General features: G+C 33.3%; 2 protein-coding genes across 2 annotated transcripts in view; one reads left to right on the top strand and one right to left on the bottom strand.

Moving 5' to 3' along the window:
* Window positions 1–175: 175 nt before the first annotated feature.
* LOC140059831 (BTB/POZ domain-containing protein 9-like) lies at window positions 176–6,573 on the bottom strand. Its single transcript, XM_072105766.1, has 11 exons — window positions 6,457–6,573; window positions 5,964–6,209; window positions 5,405–5,771; window positions 4,918–5,182; window positions 4,456–4,684; window positions 4,026–4,145; window positions 3,729–3,838; window positions 3,158–3,347; window positions 2,834–2,941; window positions 2,251–2,329; window positions 176–1,353 (listed from the first exon to the last, which is right to left on the bottom strand). Exons 1-11 carry the CDS (start codon window positions 6,462–6,464, stop codon window positions 1,234–1,236), a joined length of 1,842 nt encoding a protein of 613 aa, XP_071961867.1. The 5' UTR covers window positions 6,465–6,573; the 3' UTR covers window positions 176–1,233.
* Window positions 6,574–6,903: 330 nt separating this feature from the next.
* Window positions 6,904–19,141, top strand: part of LOC140060186 (kinetochore-associated protein 1-like) — a 27,215-nt gene continuing 14,977 nt past the window's right edge. Inside the window, exons 1-24 of the mRNA XM_072106283.1 lie at window positions 6,904–6,916; window positions 7,252–7,388; window positions 8,857–8,977; window positions 9,505–9,620; window positions 9,924–9,993; window positions 10,278–10,358; window positions 10,914–10,948; window positions 11,508–11,618; window positions 11,888–11,975; window positions 12,368–12,432; window positions 12,591–12,863; window positions 13,348–13,518; window positions 14,145–14,357; window positions 14,481–14,552; window positions 14,654–14,715; window positions 14,958–15,066; window positions 15,194–15,337; window positions 15,694–15,750; window positions 15,892–16,008; window positions 16,306–16,356; window positions 16,445–16,564; window positions 16,944–17,087; window positions 17,273–17,371; window positions 17,690–17,793. Coding sequence (XP_071962384.1) covers window positions 7,263–7,388; window positions 8,857–8,977; window positions 9,505–9,620; window positions 9,924–9,993; window positions 10,278–10,358; window positions 10,914–10,948; window positions 11,508–11,618; window positions 11,888–11,975; window positions 12,368–12,432; window positions 12,591–12,863; window positions 13,348–13,518; window positions 14,145–14,357; window positions 14,481–14,552; window positions 14,654–14,715; window positions 14,958–15,066; window positions 15,194–15,337; window positions 15,694–15,750; window positions 15,892–16,008; window positions 16,306–16,356; window positions 16,445–16,564; window positions 16,944–17,087; window positions 17,273–17,371; window positions 17,690–17,793 — 2,549 coding nt within the window. The 5' untranslated portion in view covers window positions 6,904–6,916; window positions 7,252–7,262. The remainder of the gene's footprint in view (window positions 6,917–7,251; window positions 7,389–8,856; window positions 8,978–9,504; window positions 9,621–9,923; window positions 9,994–10,277; window positions 10,359–10,913; window positions 10,949–11,507; window positions 11,619–11,887; window positions 11,976–12,367; window positions 12,433–12,590; window positions 12,864–13,347; window positions 13,519–14,144; window positions 14,358–14,480; window positions 14,553–14,653; window positions 14,716–14,957; window positions 15,067–15,193; window positions 15,338–15,693; window positions 15,751–15,891; window positions 16,009–16,305; window positions 16,357–16,444; window positions 16,565–16,943; window positions 17,088–17,272; window positions 17,372–17,689; window positions 17,794–19,141) is intronic.

Here is a 19,141-nt window from a genome sequence, read left to right as displayed (position 1 = left end):
CTTTTGTACTGCATTACTGTACATTTCAAACGCGTCGCCAGAAATGTTATCTATTTTTTGTTTGATTTTATCGCCATCATATATATTATTATTATCTAATATTTCAATCAATATACCAATCGACAACAAAATCAACACATGTCAATTATTGACCAAAAAGTATTTTAATACTCTGATAAAGGCTTACTAATGTTTTTAAAAAAATGCATATGTTGGACCAGGTCAACTAAAATAACATTCAAAATCAAGAAATAATATTACCATAAAATAAACATACAATAATCAAAAAATAATAAACTATACATAGGTCATAATTCAAAAAGGTAAAATATAAAAAAAGCTATAGACAAATCGATGTAAAATTGCACTGCGATACGACTGAAAAATTTACAAATAGGATTAGCACTTAATCTACAATGTCACAAGGTAGACAGGGAAACGTGTGGTGGGAGGCTATATTGAGATATGCGTACCATACCTCACATAAAATATTCACTCTGGGTTATTTCGTTTTTCTAAGCATTTACAAATACAATCTCACAAAAATTATGTCTACCACACACATTCTAGATTGGTCACAATGAATTTCAAAGCTTGGAGATATCGAGATAAATACATATTTATATATAATATTTTCATATTGCAATACAGTGCATTACAGTGGAATTTCCCAACTTAAAATGCCAGCCCCCCACCCCCCAATCCCAGGTACAGTAGGTTCTATAAAGCTCAGCTTAATTTCATGCAAACAGACTTTTAAATAGGTTTCTAAAATTTTATAACAAATTCAATATTTATGTAATATCAATGAACAATGACTTGCTGACCTTCAGTAAAAAGTTTACTCATAATAATTACCTCTTGTTTGTAAGAGGGGGACAAGGTGGGTTGCGTGTGTCACGAAAAAAAGTACTTCTATAGCGCACGCGTAATCATCGCCAAAAATTGTCCATGATGATCAATAAAAATGACATTTATTTTGAGCATAATCAAAAAATACAATAATCAAAACATACAATAAAAGTACAACATATCCTCCCCGCCCTCCTTAAAAAACCCAGCTCAATTATGAGTGATATAACCGTAAATGAATGGCTTTCATTGTATATTTTTAATGTCAGGTGTGAAAGACATCTTTCAACTTAAGTTTCATAATAAATAAGTTATTAAAAAATAATAATACACATCATCAAAATTAATTTAATAAATAATTTATCGATATTATTCCTAAAATTAAAATCCACCCTCTGCACCTGCAACAGTTGGAGAAAGTTTTCCAGATGAAGCGCTGTCGCCATCGCTTTGAATTTCTTCTTTTTGTGCCGGGCATTCAACATGGACACAGTGGAATACCTCAACAAAAACAACAATAATGTTTTATATTCAATTATTTGGACAACTACACAATGTCAAATCAATTTAGAAATTAAAAATTAAAGTTGGTCTACTTTTTTTTTAGTCAATAATTTGCGACCGTATTCTCTTTATTCAATATTAAATAACTTATATTTTATTGCATAAATAATTTATATATTATATTGTTTGTTGTTTTATATTTCGTTCTATGTATTATATATATGTATTGTAGAGGCCCTCATGAGACAAGCGTTTGCTTCTAGTGCAGGCCCCAGCTATTGTTATAACTGAATAAATGTGTATGAATGAATGAATATATACACATCAGGCAAAGATAATGAATGAATATATACACATCAGGCAAAGATAATGAATGAATATATACACATCAGGCAAAGATAATGAATGAATATATACACATCAGGCAAAGATAATGAATGAATATATACACATCAGGCAAAGATAATGAATGAGTATATATATATATTTAATGTATAATAATACTTGGCAACTATTCAAAGTTAATCATCCCTATTTATTACCTTTGTCTACTTAAACATCCTTTAGTTTCATTTTTAGGATTTAATTTTTAGGCTACGCAACAAGGGAAATCCAATCTGCGAATGTCAACTGTTTGGGACTGATTTGGAGGGCGTTTTAAGCTTACGTAATATCTGCTTAAATCCTTTTGTGTCACTTTTTGAAAATATAAATTATTAAATAAGAAGTTGAAAAAATTATTGGGAGTATTAGAATTATGTAGGCACAGCTTGACTTGACGATAATGATGTTTAAATGTGTGATAGTATATTGTGAAGGTCCATATTTTTGTTTATATGTGCATTCTGGATTCATTTACAAAAAGTGTATGATCCCCATGGGTACTATACTCACTTCATTTGCTGTGTTACGTGTGCCTACTATCTTAATGAAAGCCACAGCCCTAAGGGCAAAGGTCAGAGTCTGCCATGACCTAAATAAAAAAACAAAATAAAAAATGATTATCATTATGACAAGCCATTAAATAAATTATACAATATTTATTGCATCTTTTTCTTCAGGCTAAATTAATTTAAAGATGTTTTTTTGCAGATTAGATAAATTGGTTAGGCTAGTACTACAATATTAAATATCATCATTTTTTAAAATAATTTTTTTAATTCAATATTAAACACAGAGGCGCCTCACAATATATCAGAGGCGCCTCGCAATATATCAGAGGCGCCTCGCAATATATCAGAGGCGCCTCGCAACATATCAGAGGCGCCTCGCAACATATCAGAGGCGCCTCACAACATATCAGAGGCGCCTCACAACATATCAGAGGCGCCTCACAATATCATTTTACTGTATGTCAATTACTTCTGTTGTAAAATTTCACTATCGAATGTTATGTATAGAAGCATGCTATTCTAAATTATTCTTAATCTTTTAAATACAGGTGTATGTATTAAAAATGAATAGTTAATGTCGTCACCTGCAATTCTCTTTGGTTTTGTCAGCTACCCGTATCCATGTTTGGTTATCTGTTGATACTTCAATATGGTAACTGTAAGTACGGTCATCACAATCCCAAAGGAGCATTCTGTAAGACCATTAAAAAGTGTGATGTGCCCAAATATGGCAGTGATGTGCCCAAATATGGTGGTGATGTGCCCAAATATGATAGTGATATGACATCATTATGTCCATATATGGGCACATCACATTTTGTTATCACATAAAGTTTGATAGTGTAGACAGAGTTTTAGGAGTGGCTTAGAAGCATGTTGGTTGATTTCAACTCATAAATATTCATTACCTAATGGATCCTATGACATATGGCTGGGCTAACTGAACCACAATTGATCCACTTCCAAGCTGATGACAGGTGTAGCCCGAATCCCAATCATAGTGTTTGGTGTCGCCATTCAGTAGCGCATTTCTACTGCGACTCACGCCCTCTATAACACATGCACTCTTTGGTATCGTTGCAACATTATCAGTTGGTACTGAAATTTGAAAAAAGTAAATATAATAGCTATTAAACATACTAAATTCATTTAATTTAGGATTACAATTAAGAACATTATTTATCTAGCCAATCCTCGGTACTGATGATACTGTATCTATACTTTGTTCAGGCAAATTCTGTAATTCGGTGTCACATATGTATCACAGGCTATACAGTAAGCATATATGTAACATTGGATTACAGAATTTGTCTATGACACTGGACATACTGCTATGAGGAGATACAGTACAGAATAAGCTTAACCTTGATATAATACAGGCCTCACATATGATACTGTATTACAGAATATCGGACAGGTATTATGCCATATGTGGAGATACAGTGTAGAGAATCGGGTGAATGATAACAATGAACTTACCAATTAAGCCATCTTCTAACTGGAATGGCTTGGCCGTGTGCCAACACTCAAACGATACAAGATGGAACACCTTGTTGACAGTGTTTTTAACACCTGTAACTCTGATGAACCTGTCAAGAAATATCAACATAGTTTATCATATAATTATGCAAACTCAGATAGACTAGGGTTCGTAAGCCATTAAGCCCTTGTAGGTTTCCATGCAACTTGTTCATCTTTAATGTATGCATATTTTGATTATTAACAGCAACCATATGGAAAAAAAGATGAATAAAGAACCATTATTAAAATACTCACTTGCAAACGCGTGATTTGAAGTGTAAAGTCTGCCAGGAACGACACAGATGTTGTGAGTGGTCAATGACCTGTATCCAGTCCTTCTGGTCAATAGACACCTCAATGTAGTAGGAATATGACCTGAACAAATTGTATAATATTAAAATATTGATTTAGGATGACTATATTGATTTATTGTACACATTGTCCATTTAGTAGAACTAATATGGAATGGCATGTGATACGTAATTAATCAATCAAATGCATTTGCACTAAAGCTTTGTCTACACTATCAAACTAGATTAAAAAAAAAAACGTGTGATATGCCGAAATATGGTAGTGATATGCTCAAATAGGGTAGTGATATGACATCATCTTTTCCATATATGGGCACACCACATTTTTTCTCGCATAAATTTTGATAGTGTAGACAGAGCTTAACGCAATGTACCTCATATCTCTGTCCCAAAGCAGCATCTTAATAGTGTTGATAAGCGATGGTTTTCCCAGCTTGATGATAATTCCATCTTTTTCTACGTCTTTAGCATCTTCAATAGGGTGTCTTGTGAAGCCCCTATCAAGGTCATAGTTCGTATGGTCGCCATCAAGTAGGTGCGCTTTCATCTCGCCCTTTATTACCTCAGCATCGTACTTAGCATTAGCAATGTTTTGTTCTTGAACTGACAATAATGAAATATAAATACGTTAAAATTATTTTACTGCAGTTACTGCAGTACCTACTTTGTTTTACTCGTTTATGCAATCATTTTTACTCAATCGGGGAGCTTTCAATTTGCGAAGACGAACGACCAAATTATGTCATGTTAATTCATTGTGTGCATGAGGTCGGTCTTATAAGTCGGTCGTCGGTCCTCGCAAATCGAAAGCTCCCTAATAACAAAGAGTAACAGACCTAAACAACCACGATGATCTAAAGTCATTGTACTACACTCTTCCTTCACCTTGATGGCGTCTAAAATGGCATCCGCACTTAGAATACCTGTCGGTCGTACAATGTTCAAAAGGTCCGACATCTCCATCAGCGGCAAGCGTATCGAGGCAAGCACGTCCGTGTCGTCAACTTCAACGTTGGCCTTCTTCCACTCCATGACAGCTTTAAATATTTCAATCTCTCGTGCGTAAAAAGAGTCACGGGAAATGACGTCTTTTAATGCTTCCTACATACAGTAAGAATTTAATTTGTAACAAAAATTAATCTAATATTTTTTTTTTTTCAATTTAGTCATATTGTAGATCCAATAAACCATACCTTTTTTTAATAGAATACTTTTACTTTAAGATATACAATATATATACTGTATAACAATAAATATAACAAATATAATACTACAATATGAATAAGTTATTGTTTGTTGATTATTTGCATACTACATGTGTACCTTTGACAAACTCAGGAATGTGTCACTTGTCATGACCTCACTCGCATTCCTATCCATAAAGATGCATGCTGTCTCCTTCAAAGCTCTCAGCTGGTACAGAGTGGCTACGTTGTAGATCAAACATACATTATGAATGCTGAGAATGGCGTGAAGGTAATCAGAAATAGAATCTTCCAACTCCCGGAAGCCATACCGGTGAGCTAGGCCCAAGATGTCGAGCAGTGCATCCTCCTTCAGTTCCATCAGGCTCATTTTGCCTGTATAGATGTACTTGAGAAGTGCTTCAAAGGCCTGGGATGAGGTTGCTTTTAGCTCTATATCTGCTACTTCAGGGTCTGACTCTCTCATACCACCATACAGCAGGGCTCTGAAAAATGTAAGATTATCTAATAAGGTAAAGGATTTTTTGTGTTTGAATAAAAGGAAAATTTCAGCTATGTTATTTTAAAATCTGTTATTTTTAGTTTAGTCTCAAAGATTTTAATAAGAACCATAAAAAAGTGTATGTATATAAAAAGATGTCGCTTGTTTTACATTTATAAAATCAATGTTTCCTGACCTAAAATATTCACATCGTGCTGCAAGTATTACACGGTGAGCTGGGAAAACACGCTGTTCCACAATGAGTGAGATGTCGCTGTAATCTTCATTGGAGAACAGGTTACCGATGTCCTGAGATAGTATATTGGTGTGATGGACCTCTCCGGTCGGTGCCGTCGTTGTCCGCAGGGAATTCGTGTCACTCATGCTGGACAGCCTGGGTTTCTTATGTTGTTGCTGCACGTTGCAAGGTAATTCTACAATGCTAAAAAAAAACAAATAAATCAAGGTGTATGTGTGAAATATACAGTTTTGTTATCCTAGGCCTGATGCCTTGTCAACAGTCATTGTAGAGCCGGGAGTGGATAGCTCTGTGACACTCCTGTGACACAACCTGACACAGAACTCAAAGCAAAACAAAGGGCCTGGCCCATTTATCACATCGATATGTTTGATATTTTATGTTTAAACTATTGTTTGCATTTTGAAATGTAATACCACAATATACTTACTCATTCATAAAAATCTCCTGTTTGTTTCAAATTTATATATTGAAACTACCATCGCATAAATCTAATAACAAAACACAAAAATTATCGTTTTCCTTCTGTTTCGTCAATTTTTCTCGAACCACTGAATTGGTCTGTACTGCACAGTACATGTTTTACTCAATACCGAAAATGCATTAGGCCTATATTAGGTAATAATGGTTAATGTTAATTATTTATTAATCTGTAAAAATGTATTATAAATCATATCATTACACTTAATTGAATAAAATAATTTTATAAATGAAACAGCACATATTTATAGGAATGTTACTATTTTTGTGCATCAAATACTTTTATCAATATAAATATCTACCCTTCTTGAAAAATGGTAGTTACCAAATTTTTGCAATGAGCATGGATTGCTCACATGCAATATTGCTCGCGGGAAATTGAAAGGTCTTGATGACAGCTCTCTATAACTGTAGGCCTACACAATTATTTTGCATTTTCCAGAAAAAAATATACATGTATAACTATCTAAACTACAATGTGTTTATAGTAATCGCAGACAGTTCCTGAGATCATTGATATAATAGGACTCTAGGCCTAGCTAGGCCCTAGGCTACATTGTTTTGTATAATAACAGAGCCGAGTTGCTTGCTTGTGGTTGGACCAAGCAAGTTGGATGGACAGCTATTTTTTGCCTAGAGCTAGGCCTGGGCCCTAGACTAGTTAGTTAGGCTACTTATTTTTGGTCTGGCATTCCTCTATACCCCAACTGTATGTCAAATATTTGTAATCATTTTTCATCCCTAGAGATTCACACAATGTCATGGGATGATGTTGAAATTGATTTTGGTGGTGATGAAACTGCCAATTTTGGCCCCCGAAATGAGTCTGGCAGCGCCCTCTACCAAGTAGAAACATTGGCGACAATTGGGTCACAAGTAGAAGTAAGTATCTATATATAAATTATGGTTAATTCTGACATAGGCGAGCACAATGCAAAAACTTCGGTACAAATCTCCGCCTTGGATACCTACCTTATCTATCTGAGATGTACCGCGAAACGTAGATTTGATAACATTAGTGTTCACAGCGACGCTATTGTTCCATATTTCTATCTTAGGAAGATGTTATAAAGAGTTTTTTAACACAATTTATGATTTCAACATTAGATTTTCATCTCAATTTCAATTCTTCCCGGTCAAAGTAATTTCCGGGTTTAAGATAAGTTCACTGCAACAACCTGGTTTCAAATATTTTCTCTCTTTTATACACAAGGGAGCAGTTAAAATAATAGATTTGACCCTAAAGGTGACTGGAAACAGGCACTTTCCATCAATCAATACAGTGTCCCTTTGGAAGACGAAAAAAAAATCAGATGTATCCATTTTAGTTTTTTGTTTATTTTAAAACATACCGCGCGCATGTGTGAAGGTACAGTAGTTAAATAATAGGAATTATACTGCAAATTAATAAAGATCAAATTAAATATACGCCATAAAGAATCAGAATATATTGTGGGAATAGTATTATAAAATTACATAGGGAGATTTGATGATAAGACATTTTTCGAGTGAAATCCCGATAGCTGAGTTTTATTGAGTAAGCTTGCAGGAATAACTTCCTGTGTCCCGTTAGGACCGAGATGTCTGCCCATGTATTCTTTCTTGGGCCCACTCTGTCACGGCAGTTAGTTTCAAAAGATGATTAAATTAAATAATGTATTAATAATTATTAGGATGGTATTCATTTGAATAAACGCCTCTCCAATAAAACATCAGTTTGAATAATAACCCCCCCCCCCCCCCACCCACCCCCAACCCAACTATCTAATAAACGTCCATCCACATATTTATAATAACACAATTATACTATTTGTAGTAGAATTCACCGCACTGTTATCTACAATTTACCAAGCATTTGTTATTCTTTTTTACCACTTTTCATATCTATTAGAGGATTTCATTTGATTATAAATGTTACCATTATTAAAACTAAAAAATTTAACATATATCCCTCGAATAAGCACCTCCCTCAAATGACATCTGCCTCCACAAAGGGCCCTACCAAACAATAAAAACTATACTTTCAAATGTTATTAATCATCTAAAACACTGTGAAACGAAGTAGTTTAGTTTTACGAATGTCAAGCATTTTCAATAATGGTAACCGACAGAAAACGTATAAGGAGAACATTATCATTCCGAGAACCATCGTCTACACTTCCTAGAGGGGGAGCGAGCGAAGCGAGCTCACCCTCTAGTTCTAACAAAGAAACTAATAATGCTACATTCAATTTGAGATTATATTTGTGGAGTTACACTTTGAACTAAGATCCAGCCAAGCTTTTTCATCTAGGCCTATTTAACAATTTTATTTTACTTCAATCACTCGATCCTTTTATTTATTTTACAGGTTTTAAAGAATCCATGTGTATGTGCCAGTAGTTCTCCGCAAGGATTTTGCGTTGCAGCCGATGGCCAACTCTCGTTATTTGATGATTCCTGTCGTCAGTTTTTGACTTCAATGAGCTTTGGTGATTAAAAATACAGATCTGCATTATATATTTTACTAGTACTGCTGTACCATATACAGAATTTGAATCAACTCTGTGAATATTTTTGCTATTATAGCAAGATGGGTCGAAATATTAAATATTATATAACACCTAAATTAATTCCTGTCATTTGATTGGACGATTGTGGGTCACTTCAAAAACTTTACGAAATTGCTTCCTTTTCTGTTTTTTGCCTCTTTCATTTTTTATATAACTGAATCACCTTTTTCATACATTATGATTTACTTTAATTTATTATAACTCTAAAAAAAAAATATATAAAATATCAGAAATTATAATGTTTTACTAAAATATGAATATGAAAGAAATAAATGTTTATTTGAATTGAACATGGCATGCAATAGTATGCACTATTGAATGGTCGTTCAATAGTGAAATATAACCTTTCATCATTCACCTCATGCCATTATTTGTACCATTACACACCATTCATTATATGTATACTGTAGCACACCTTAACTTACTATTAAAATAATTTATTTCAGAGTCAACTCTTGATGCTGTTGGTTGGAGTCATGACAACAGATTCTTAGTTGTTGCAGATAGGAAGGGTGCCATCCATTTTGTCCATACAGAGTTCCAACACATGTTTCTGACAAAGGTTGGTTTTTTTATTTTGAAACTTTTACTGTAAAACTTAAGATTAAATTTCTCCCTTAATCCTATCACAAAAAGATCACAAAAGCTCTTTCCAGACTATCAAACTACTCTAGTTATGACAAGTTCAAATATGGTAGTGATATGAAATCATGTCCATATTCAGACACATCACATTTTTTTGTTGCATAAAGTTTGATAGACAGAGCTTAACCATGTAATGTTTAATAGGGCTACTTCATCCTTTCATTCTTGTGAATAAAGAACCTGAATTATCATATATTTTTATTAATTTATTTTTTCCTAGACCCTTATTCCAAATGCGAACGATACTAAATCATTCAATCGTGTTATGTTCTCAACCAAGGGCCATATTAGTAAGTTTTTGTTTTCATTTCTAGGTAAAACATGTTCATCATTTGATAGGTAGGCCATAAATTGGTTGGTTTCTCTTGCAACACAGTCAGAATAGTTCATTGGTCTTTTACCATTAGAATGACATAGTAGTCTCTTTAAGTTTATATTAAGAATTTTTTTTTTTAATGTGTCTTTTATATTTATTTTATCTTTTATTATTATTTTTTTTAATTGGAAATGTGAAAACATTTTCATCTGGTTTCATTTGTTAAAATCATTTTTAAAATGTTTTATTTTCATATAGATACCTGTGACTTGCTAGTGCTTGCATTTAATGGCATCCTCTATAGGTTCAGCAATATAAACTTGAATAAATTAAATGATGGTATGTATAAGCATAGAGATATTATAGAGAACATATATGCTTGGTTCCCACTAGGACACAATGCAAGGAAGTAAAGCCAAACATCAGTAATTTAACCAATCATAACACAATTAGATCACACAAACTGTCACTTGTCATTGGTAAACTAGCTTGCATTGCACTTATGTTGTTGCGTTGCGTCCTAGTCGGAACCAAATAGTTTCCATCTCTCAAAATGACATTCATGAACATGCATGTAACACCAGAGTGACATAATATTAAGCATATACAAATAGATTAGAGCAGTTGGTGGTGTTTGCTTTCAATATTGTCTGGTTTGTAAGCTCTGTCTACACTATCAAACGGGTGTGACAAAAAAATGTGATATGCCCAAATATGGTTCTGATATGACATCATCATGTCCATATATTAGCACATCAATTTTTGTGTCACATAAAGTTTGATAGTGTAGACAGAGCTTTATAGAATGACACCACATGTTATAGTAAAAAGTGTCGTAAGAAACCTTAATCAACAACAATATTTTCAAGATGATTTATTCTTGTTCATTTGCAGCAATTCAACAAAACAATACGGATTTAGAGAAGGAGGTAATGTGTACAATTGATTTAATATTTATAGATTTGTGGATCTCAGTAATAGTAATTCATTTGTGGAAAGTCATGTTAAGACATTTATACAGAAATTAGTCCTCATCTGTTTGTAGGCTGCAAATATGTAAAACCACTATGGTAAAATATAGAACACAATATTAGTGTTATAAATTTTAAATAACTTTTACAATTGATTCGATTTTGTTTGAAGATATTTCGCAATGTTTTTCTGTACAATTATTATTCTTACAAAGTATTTAATTTATAAATGTAGAATTGGTAAAACTCTGCCAAGTATTAAGGTTTTAAATATTTGTTTAAGAAATTATTTAATGATTTTAAGGTATATTGCAAGGCAAAATGGAGAATCAAATGATTTTGAGAAACAATGGTTAGACTTTATTAACTTATTGTAATGTTAATCTTTTTACTGCTTGTCATAGACACATCTTTTTGTTTTTTTCCTTTTTTCCTTATGTGTTATATCTGTATGAAATATGAATAATAAAAAAAAACTGAAAATGAAGTTTACAACATTAATTTTTCAATTCTTTAGATTCTGTCAGGCATCCAGACAGAAGTGATTGATACATCGGCTGTCCATACAGATGGCACTACAGACTTGTGCACAGCTACCATTGGTCACAAGATGTTCATTATCACTTGTGTAAGTATAGCCACTTTAATTGAGCAGGTCTACCTGCTTTAAGCCACATTAACACTTGTTTCGCTCCACGGAACGGAAGACGACGCCGTTTTGTTTAATAATGGACAAACATATACGGAATTGCACGGCGCCACCTTCCGTGAAAGTGTGAGTGTAGCTTTAGTTGACTAGAGAGACTGACCACTTTAATTGATTACTACTATATGACTACTAGATGTAAAGGATCCTTAATTGATTATAATTAGTGCAGCAATATTTTGTTTATGTAGGGATCAGGAGACTCGATTGTTGGAGTATGGGGCAAGAATGACAAGTGTACCAGCTTAAGTCGGGAGGTTGGAGGAGCATTGTTTGCTGGTTGGTTGTTTTTAAGCTCTGTTTACACTATCAAACTTTATTTGACAACAAAATGTGACTATGATATATGGACATCATGATGTCATATCACTACCATATATAAGTGTATCACTATTATATTTAAGCACATCACACTTTTGTCAAACTTATAGTATTATAGTGTAAAAGAGCTTAAAACACTACAACAAAACACAGATAATAACTGTATTGTTATTGTAAATAATTCCTTTATAGCATTTCTATACAGTATATAAATTATTTTGTGTTTTATTTACAGACTCGTCCGTCACAGTAAACAAAATAAAAATAACTATTATTATTATTTGTAAATAATTCATTAAAAATATTTCTTTACTTTACAGTATATAAATTATTTTGTGTTTTATTTACAGACTTGTCCGTCAAACGATGCCAAGTTTGTCCAAATAGTAATTACTTAGTGCTTTTGGATAATGAGGTAAAGGAAACATCTTAATGTTAGTACTAGCAAGGCACCATTAGACTATGCATGCTCATGTGTATCTGAGCGTGTGCACAGTGACCGTTAAACTCAGTAGAGTTGTGCAGAGTTATAAGCTGCGTTATGAAATTAAAATACGATTTTTCCTTCTTCAGTGTGAGCTAAGTATTTGGAACTTAAAGACCTTACTGTTACTGAATGTATGGAGTGATGTGTTAGTGGACGAGTTTCTCCTAATGAGTGGTACCTCAATGAAGTCAACATCCTCTAAAGGTGGTGACCAAATGAACACAAGGCTAGTGTTAATGTCCAAACCAACAACTGACGGTCATCGAAGCATTCATGTTTATATCCTTTCTTCATTTAAGCTGATTTATAAGCTGCAAGTGGGGGAGCATTCATTTTTATCTGATGCTTATTTCAATCAGGTTAGTTGATTGCTAAAGAGTTTGTTTATTTTTTCAGAAAGATAAAACACAACATAATCGCACAAGAATACTATATTTACTATATTGTAATAAGGGATCATGTCAGAAGTATTCTACTGTCAGTTAACTGAAGTAAAATCATTTTGACATGCTCCCTAATACTGAATACTGAAAAAGTTTATTTGTCCATTATCATAATAAAATAACAATAGAAATTATTGTTAAAGATTGGCAAATATTAGTATGATAAAAAATCAGATAGATGTAAATTGTGAACTAAAGTTAATATATCCAGAATACATACACATTGTTGCACAAAGCTTACAGTTTTAAAGTGTGGTTAAAATTTAGAAGTTAAAATACGATAAATTGATAGACGAATAGTAATAGGTAACAAAAACGTGTTTCTTGTTTTTTTTTTAGAAAGGGCAGTCCATTTTCATTTTCCATATGTACAACAAGAATTTTTTTTTCTTTTTTTCAGGAAATGATTTTTGTGATAGAGGGCATCAGTGAAGGGACCAAAACTGTTAGCTCGTTGAGAGTTCGTTGCTTGATTGAAGCATTGCCAGAAACCAGGTTTCAGCGTTTGCTTCATAAACAAAAGTTCGATGAAGCAGAAAAATTTGCCAGGCTCTTTAAACTTGATGTTGAGGTTAGTGTATTTTGTAAAATGATTGGTTAACTATCATTATAACCAAGGCAATCTAACAACAGAATGCTGAGCTCCGGAGATCAAAGGGTTTATCTGTGCCTGTGACACGATCAGTTCCATGCCAGCTAAACATAACAAGTTCCAATCTTGCCTAGGCAAGCTCTGTGTCCTGTTGTTAAGCCTGTTTTCCTGTCGATGTTATTCGACGCTATCGTTAACAATAATCGGCAATCTTCTACGTAAACATTAAAATGTTAACGATTTACAGGAAAAGGTACTCGCTATCGTTATCATTTCAACTTGATCGTTTTCAAACGATTGTCGTTGAACGGTTTGATCAACAACGATAGCGTGAATAATGTCGACAGGAAAACAGACTTTAGATTGCCATGTTATAATAACATACCTGAGTTTTTTGCCATTTGATTCTAAAGGGTATTTCACACCTGCTATGGTCCAGCTCCAGTACAGGTTCGCGTCGGATATGCGTAAATCATTTGCGATTTTTCGTTTTCACTAAACATACATATTTAGCTCAAGAAATGTTCCCCATTCCACCCCTAAACATAATTTGTATTGTATTATACATAAACATTTGAATAAAATATTTATTTTTATAAAAACAGCTTGTTATGAAAGTGAAAGCAACCAGTTTACTTGATAAAGTAGCACCATGGAATGGGACACCTGATGAAGATGAGGCTCAGCATATTTACAATGACTTTTTAGCTTGCCTTGCTGAGATTCCAGACGAGGCCTTTGTTGTACGCCAATGCATAGAAGCAACATTTCCAACATTTGACGCCACCTATAATCTCTTGGATTGTGCGAGATGCAGGGTAAATCAGTTATTAAATTTTAATCTCATGTTAAATTTCTCTTTTTTTCCACAAATAAAAACCAGTTTGTTCCAAGACCTAATTCATAATAAATATAACAAGTTAGATTGACTCTCTTTACAGCTTAACAAAATAGAGGGAGCTATCATAACTTCAGAGGATACAAATGCCTCAAAACCAATGCTGATGACAAAAGTAAGTTGTCCCTCTAGTATTACAGTACCTGAGTTGTATTGTCTTTTTACATTTTGAGTTTACTGTATTCAAACTGTAAGTTTATTGTGTTTTCCCACCAGCTAACAGAAGCATTGCATCGTCTTTGTACATTCAAGATAGCTTATGGCAGTGAGTCTTTCAGGTAAAAAAAGTTTCAAATAATCTAAAGCCTTGTCTATCAAACTTTATGTGACAAAAAAATGTGATGTGCTCATATATGGACATGATGATGGCATATCACTAGTTTTATAGTGTGGACAGAGCTTAAGTTGTACTTTTTTGAATTATTATAAAGTAAAGAATACTGTTCATACGGTTAGTTGATTTTGAAATACATTACCTCGTCCGTATACTACTCATAATGCTCTTTATTCTTTAATTCAGTGCTGTAAGCTGGGACAGATTCAGAAAAGCAGACATCTTTGAACTTATTATTAGAAACCTAAGTAAAGCTGAGATCTCATCTGCTGCTAAGCTTTGGGCTAGACACCAGGTACAATCATTTATATATTTTTATTATAAAGAAAATTTAGGAAAAATTATATATTAGAATAAGTATACTGTGTTTTGCTATGTTCACAATAACAATATGATCATAATTTAACCTATTTGCATTTTAGTCTGATTTTGAAAACACAATAGATGAAGATCAGCTGAACGTCATGATGCTCTCAATTCCTGAGAACACGCCCTCAACGGAAGTCATACCATGGTTACGCCAGGACCTAGTTCCCTTTGTTCTCTACAAGTTTCCACAAGGCCAGGTAAGTATGAGATAGTCTTGTGAGTGTAAGTGTAGTCTTGTTGTAAGTACGAGTGTAGTCTTGTTGTAAGTACGAGTGTAGTCTTGTGAGTATAAGTGTAGTCTTGTTGTGAGTACGAGTGTAGTCTTGTAGGTATAAGTGTAGTATTGTTGTGAGTACGAGTAGTGTTGTCGCGAGTATAAGTGTAGCGGTAATGGTTATAGGAAAGATTTGTGATAGATGAAGATTTATGATAGATTCTGCAACAAATTCCAAATTTGAAAAGAGAAGAGAAAAGGTTTTGAATAAAAATGTACTTAACAATTAGTTTGCCTAATTCTGTTTTTGAAGTGTTTATATGTTTTTCTTATTTTCAGAAATGTATAGCAAATTGGCTTGAAGAAAAAGCTATTAATATGGAAATTTCTGAGAAAGTAGGTTTTATTTACAGTATATCAAATAGGCATATAATAGAGAACATATTAACATCCTTGTCATGATTATTTTTTCATATAACTACTTACTGTAGTTTAGCCTACTAGTCTTCAACTAAAATTAGTTTTGTTTTATGATAGGCTGGTTGGCCAGCAAATGCATTGGAGGTAGCAGAGCTGTTTTTCTCAGCCAATCAGAATGGGTGTTTTATAGATGATGGAAGAGGTTTATACACTGCTACACAGTTTTCAACACAGGTAGTTTTAACACAAAAATATCTTTTTAATTAGGGGACATTTTCATTAAAAAAAATTGATCAAACGATATTTCTTTAAATCTAAAGTTATCGAACATGAATTGAAAACAAAGTAAAAATTAAACCAAAACATGTGCTACCTGAAAGGTCTGCAAATTATTTCTGGCTGTTTTACTGTACTGTTTTGACTTTTTTACTCATTATATTTTTTTCAATTGAGATCCAGATATTTGATAGCCACAGTATTATTTTCAGTAATTTGCGTTTTGACTTGACTAAATTTTGTTCTCTCGTTTAGATCTGCAATTTATCTTTGGGTGGATTTTCCAAAACATTAAAAGAAAAGGAGGTAAGGGTCATTTAATGATAATGTGTTGTTTATAACTAAATGTTTATTTTGTTTTAGAATACATTAATGCTATTATTTTTAATTTTAGGGTGAAAATGTATCGGTTGAAGCGTTGTCTCGTTTGAAGGAACTCGCTAAGAATCTGCGAGATTTGTGTCGACTCCACACAAAGTACCGATGTAAATTGACACTGCATGATTATGTTAAGGTTTGTGTATTCAGTACTGGTGAAAATGAATTGTTGTGTTTAGGAAAGCCAGTCAGTTAGGGGTAAAAATTGCTAAATCAGAACTGTGGTCACAGAGTTGTCAATATAGACTGTTAACTTAACCACATAAAACTCCTAGAAAGAAGGAAGTATTTTTCGATTTTTCTCCTGACTGCAGTTGTATTTTGTATAACAAATCATCAAAGTGTAATTAATCATTAAGCTTAGACTTGACGCGATGATTGCGTTACGGCAATTGTGTCAACCAAGCTGTATACAGTTGAAACAGATTTGCATCACCCACCAACGCTGTCAGTGATATGACGTTCATAAAATTATGATTTAATTATCTTTATATCATTTTATTATGTTTTTTTAGGAGACCACAAGCAGCCTAACCTATCGGATGTTAGATCGTGTGAAGGCTGCCAACCTTGTACAACATGTACTTGATACTGTCGTACGTCAGTATATGACAGAAAACAACCTGTGTGAAGATGAGATACTGTTGCAGTACATTGAGGTAAGAAAAACAGCTACTGTCCGTCCAATAGGGTTCGTCCAATTCATCTAAAATGAAATATAACCATGTTTTTCATTAGTATTTGATTGTAATATCTTGAGGTACTGAAAACGATTATCCCTCCAATAAGATTGATTGGGTGTAAAATGCATAAAAACTATAACACTGTTTTTCTTCTTTGTTAGGATCTGATTGAGCGATATGGTATGCAGTTTACATACTCATATGAAGCACTTTGGCTTGAGAAGGCTATTGCTGTCATTGAATGCATCAACGATGTTGAGGTATTAGATAAACTTGCATTTTGCAATCCATACATCTGTATTATGGCATATTAACGTCAAAATGGTACATTTCTTGTTACGATTTAAGAAGCACTTTTCCCAGAGCCATGTGCAAATGTAAATGGAAAATTTGCAATACAAATAAATTCTGAACCATTCATATATTAATAATGCACTCTTTTTGGTTTTAACTTGTACATGTTTTTTCACATTTTGGCTCTGATGCTTTACCTTCAAGCTACGGGTCAACGCACCAAGTTTTCTTGAAAATAACAGATTACCTTTAAACAATGTTTTATTGCTGTTTTTTTAAACTAGCGTAAATGCACTGCCATATTCCTTTTAATGAATAACGTACCATTTCCATGGAATGATGCCATGACCAACCTGGTTCAAGTGGGCCTTACTTTACAACATCCCAAGTAAGTACAATGCAGTTGTATATTGATAAAATTGTATATTGGTTTGCGATAACAACATGTTATTTGTGTTAACATGTTGTTATTTGTGTTAACATGTTGTTATTTGTGTTAACATGTCATTGGTGTTAACATCTATATATTAATGCTACTAAATTTTTCGCGTAATTTTACGTATCTCCTCCAAAACCACTTAAAATTACGTGCTCACATTTGGCACACTGATGTTTATTGAGGGGCCGCACACGATAGGCTATGTTGCTTTCCTGAATTTTAAGAATAAACACTAAAAAAAGGCAAAAAATAGCAGTAATTTGATGTCTCAACGACCATGTTATGTCACTGTATAAACTACCCAACCTCCTCTGTTGTGTACTGCCATGGCCGGATCTACAAATACCATGCAGGGCCGCTAAATAAACAGTCTTTAGTCAACCGCATAAAATGATCGCGCCGTTGAAGTTTTAATTAATTACACCTATCCTTGGAACAGAATGTATTTTGTAAATCACGGTTTGGCTCAGTGAGCAAATCGCCGTGACCATTGATATCAATTCTTAGTAGGTTCGAGTTCATTCCGCGACATGTGTAATAATTAAATATCACCGTTAAAGGTAAAAATCAAAACTAAACCACAATGTAATGTAATTACAAAACTAGCAAAAAAGATACGAAAAAATACACAAAAAAAAATAGAAAAAAAAATACACATAAAAAAAATGTAAATGAACAAAAAAAAAACACACAAATAAAACAAATCCAAATGAGTGTCGTGTTTCCGCGAATCATTGTTATTATTCCAATATTTATCATCTTAATTCGATAAACTTACCAATTCATATTTTTAAAATGTTTTAATCTCTGCCGAAGTCTGTCCCACTCATGCACGTTGTCACTTTATGAGGCGCACCCCAAATCCAGTATTGTTTTCATTTTGTAGCTTACAGATATTTCAAAATAAAGGAATACTCCGTGTATAACAAAATCAATGGCCGTAAGTTGTTCCGAATTGTATTGTTGACAGTTTGTTTGTTTAAAAAAACAATTTTTCAGGGGCCGGGAAGTGATTTTTTATTTCGTACAGAGAAGTTATGTGAAAGATAGTTAAGTTCCTAAATATAACCCTCTAAATAATCTCTCTCTCACTAAGTAAAAAGAACTTGCTCATCGATTCGAACCCCATACATCGACATGTAAAGTCCAAAGCCTAATCCACTCGACTACACAGACGGCTCGACAGAAAACGTAGTGAATTGTTAGCTCATTTCTAACATAGCTTATGGACATGAATAATATAAAATGTAAATGAATAAACTTAATTCGTATTTCCGTGGCAATGTATTTTTCATTC

This window comes from Antedon mediterranea, chromosome 10 (genome assembly GCF_964355755.1).
Source record: "Antedon mediterranea chromosome 10, ecAntMedi1.1, whole genome shotgun sequence".
In the NCBI taxonomy this organism is placed as follows: Eukaryota; Metazoa; Echinodermata; class Crinoidea; order Comatulida; family Antedonidae; genus Antedon; species Antedon mediterranea.
This window is presented reverse-complemented; position numbering and strand designations above follow the sequence as displayed.

Coding starts and splice junctions, on each gene's coding strand:
- LOC140059831 (XM_072105766.1), bottom strand. Junction 5,772..5,963: donor GCACGATGTGAATATTTTAG/GTCAGGAAACAT, acceptor TACATTTTTCAG/AGCCCTGCTGTATGGTGGTA. Junction 2,330..2,833: donor AAAACCAAAGAGAATTGCAG/GTGACGACATTA, acceptor TTTTTTATTTAG/GTCATGGCAGACTCTGACCT.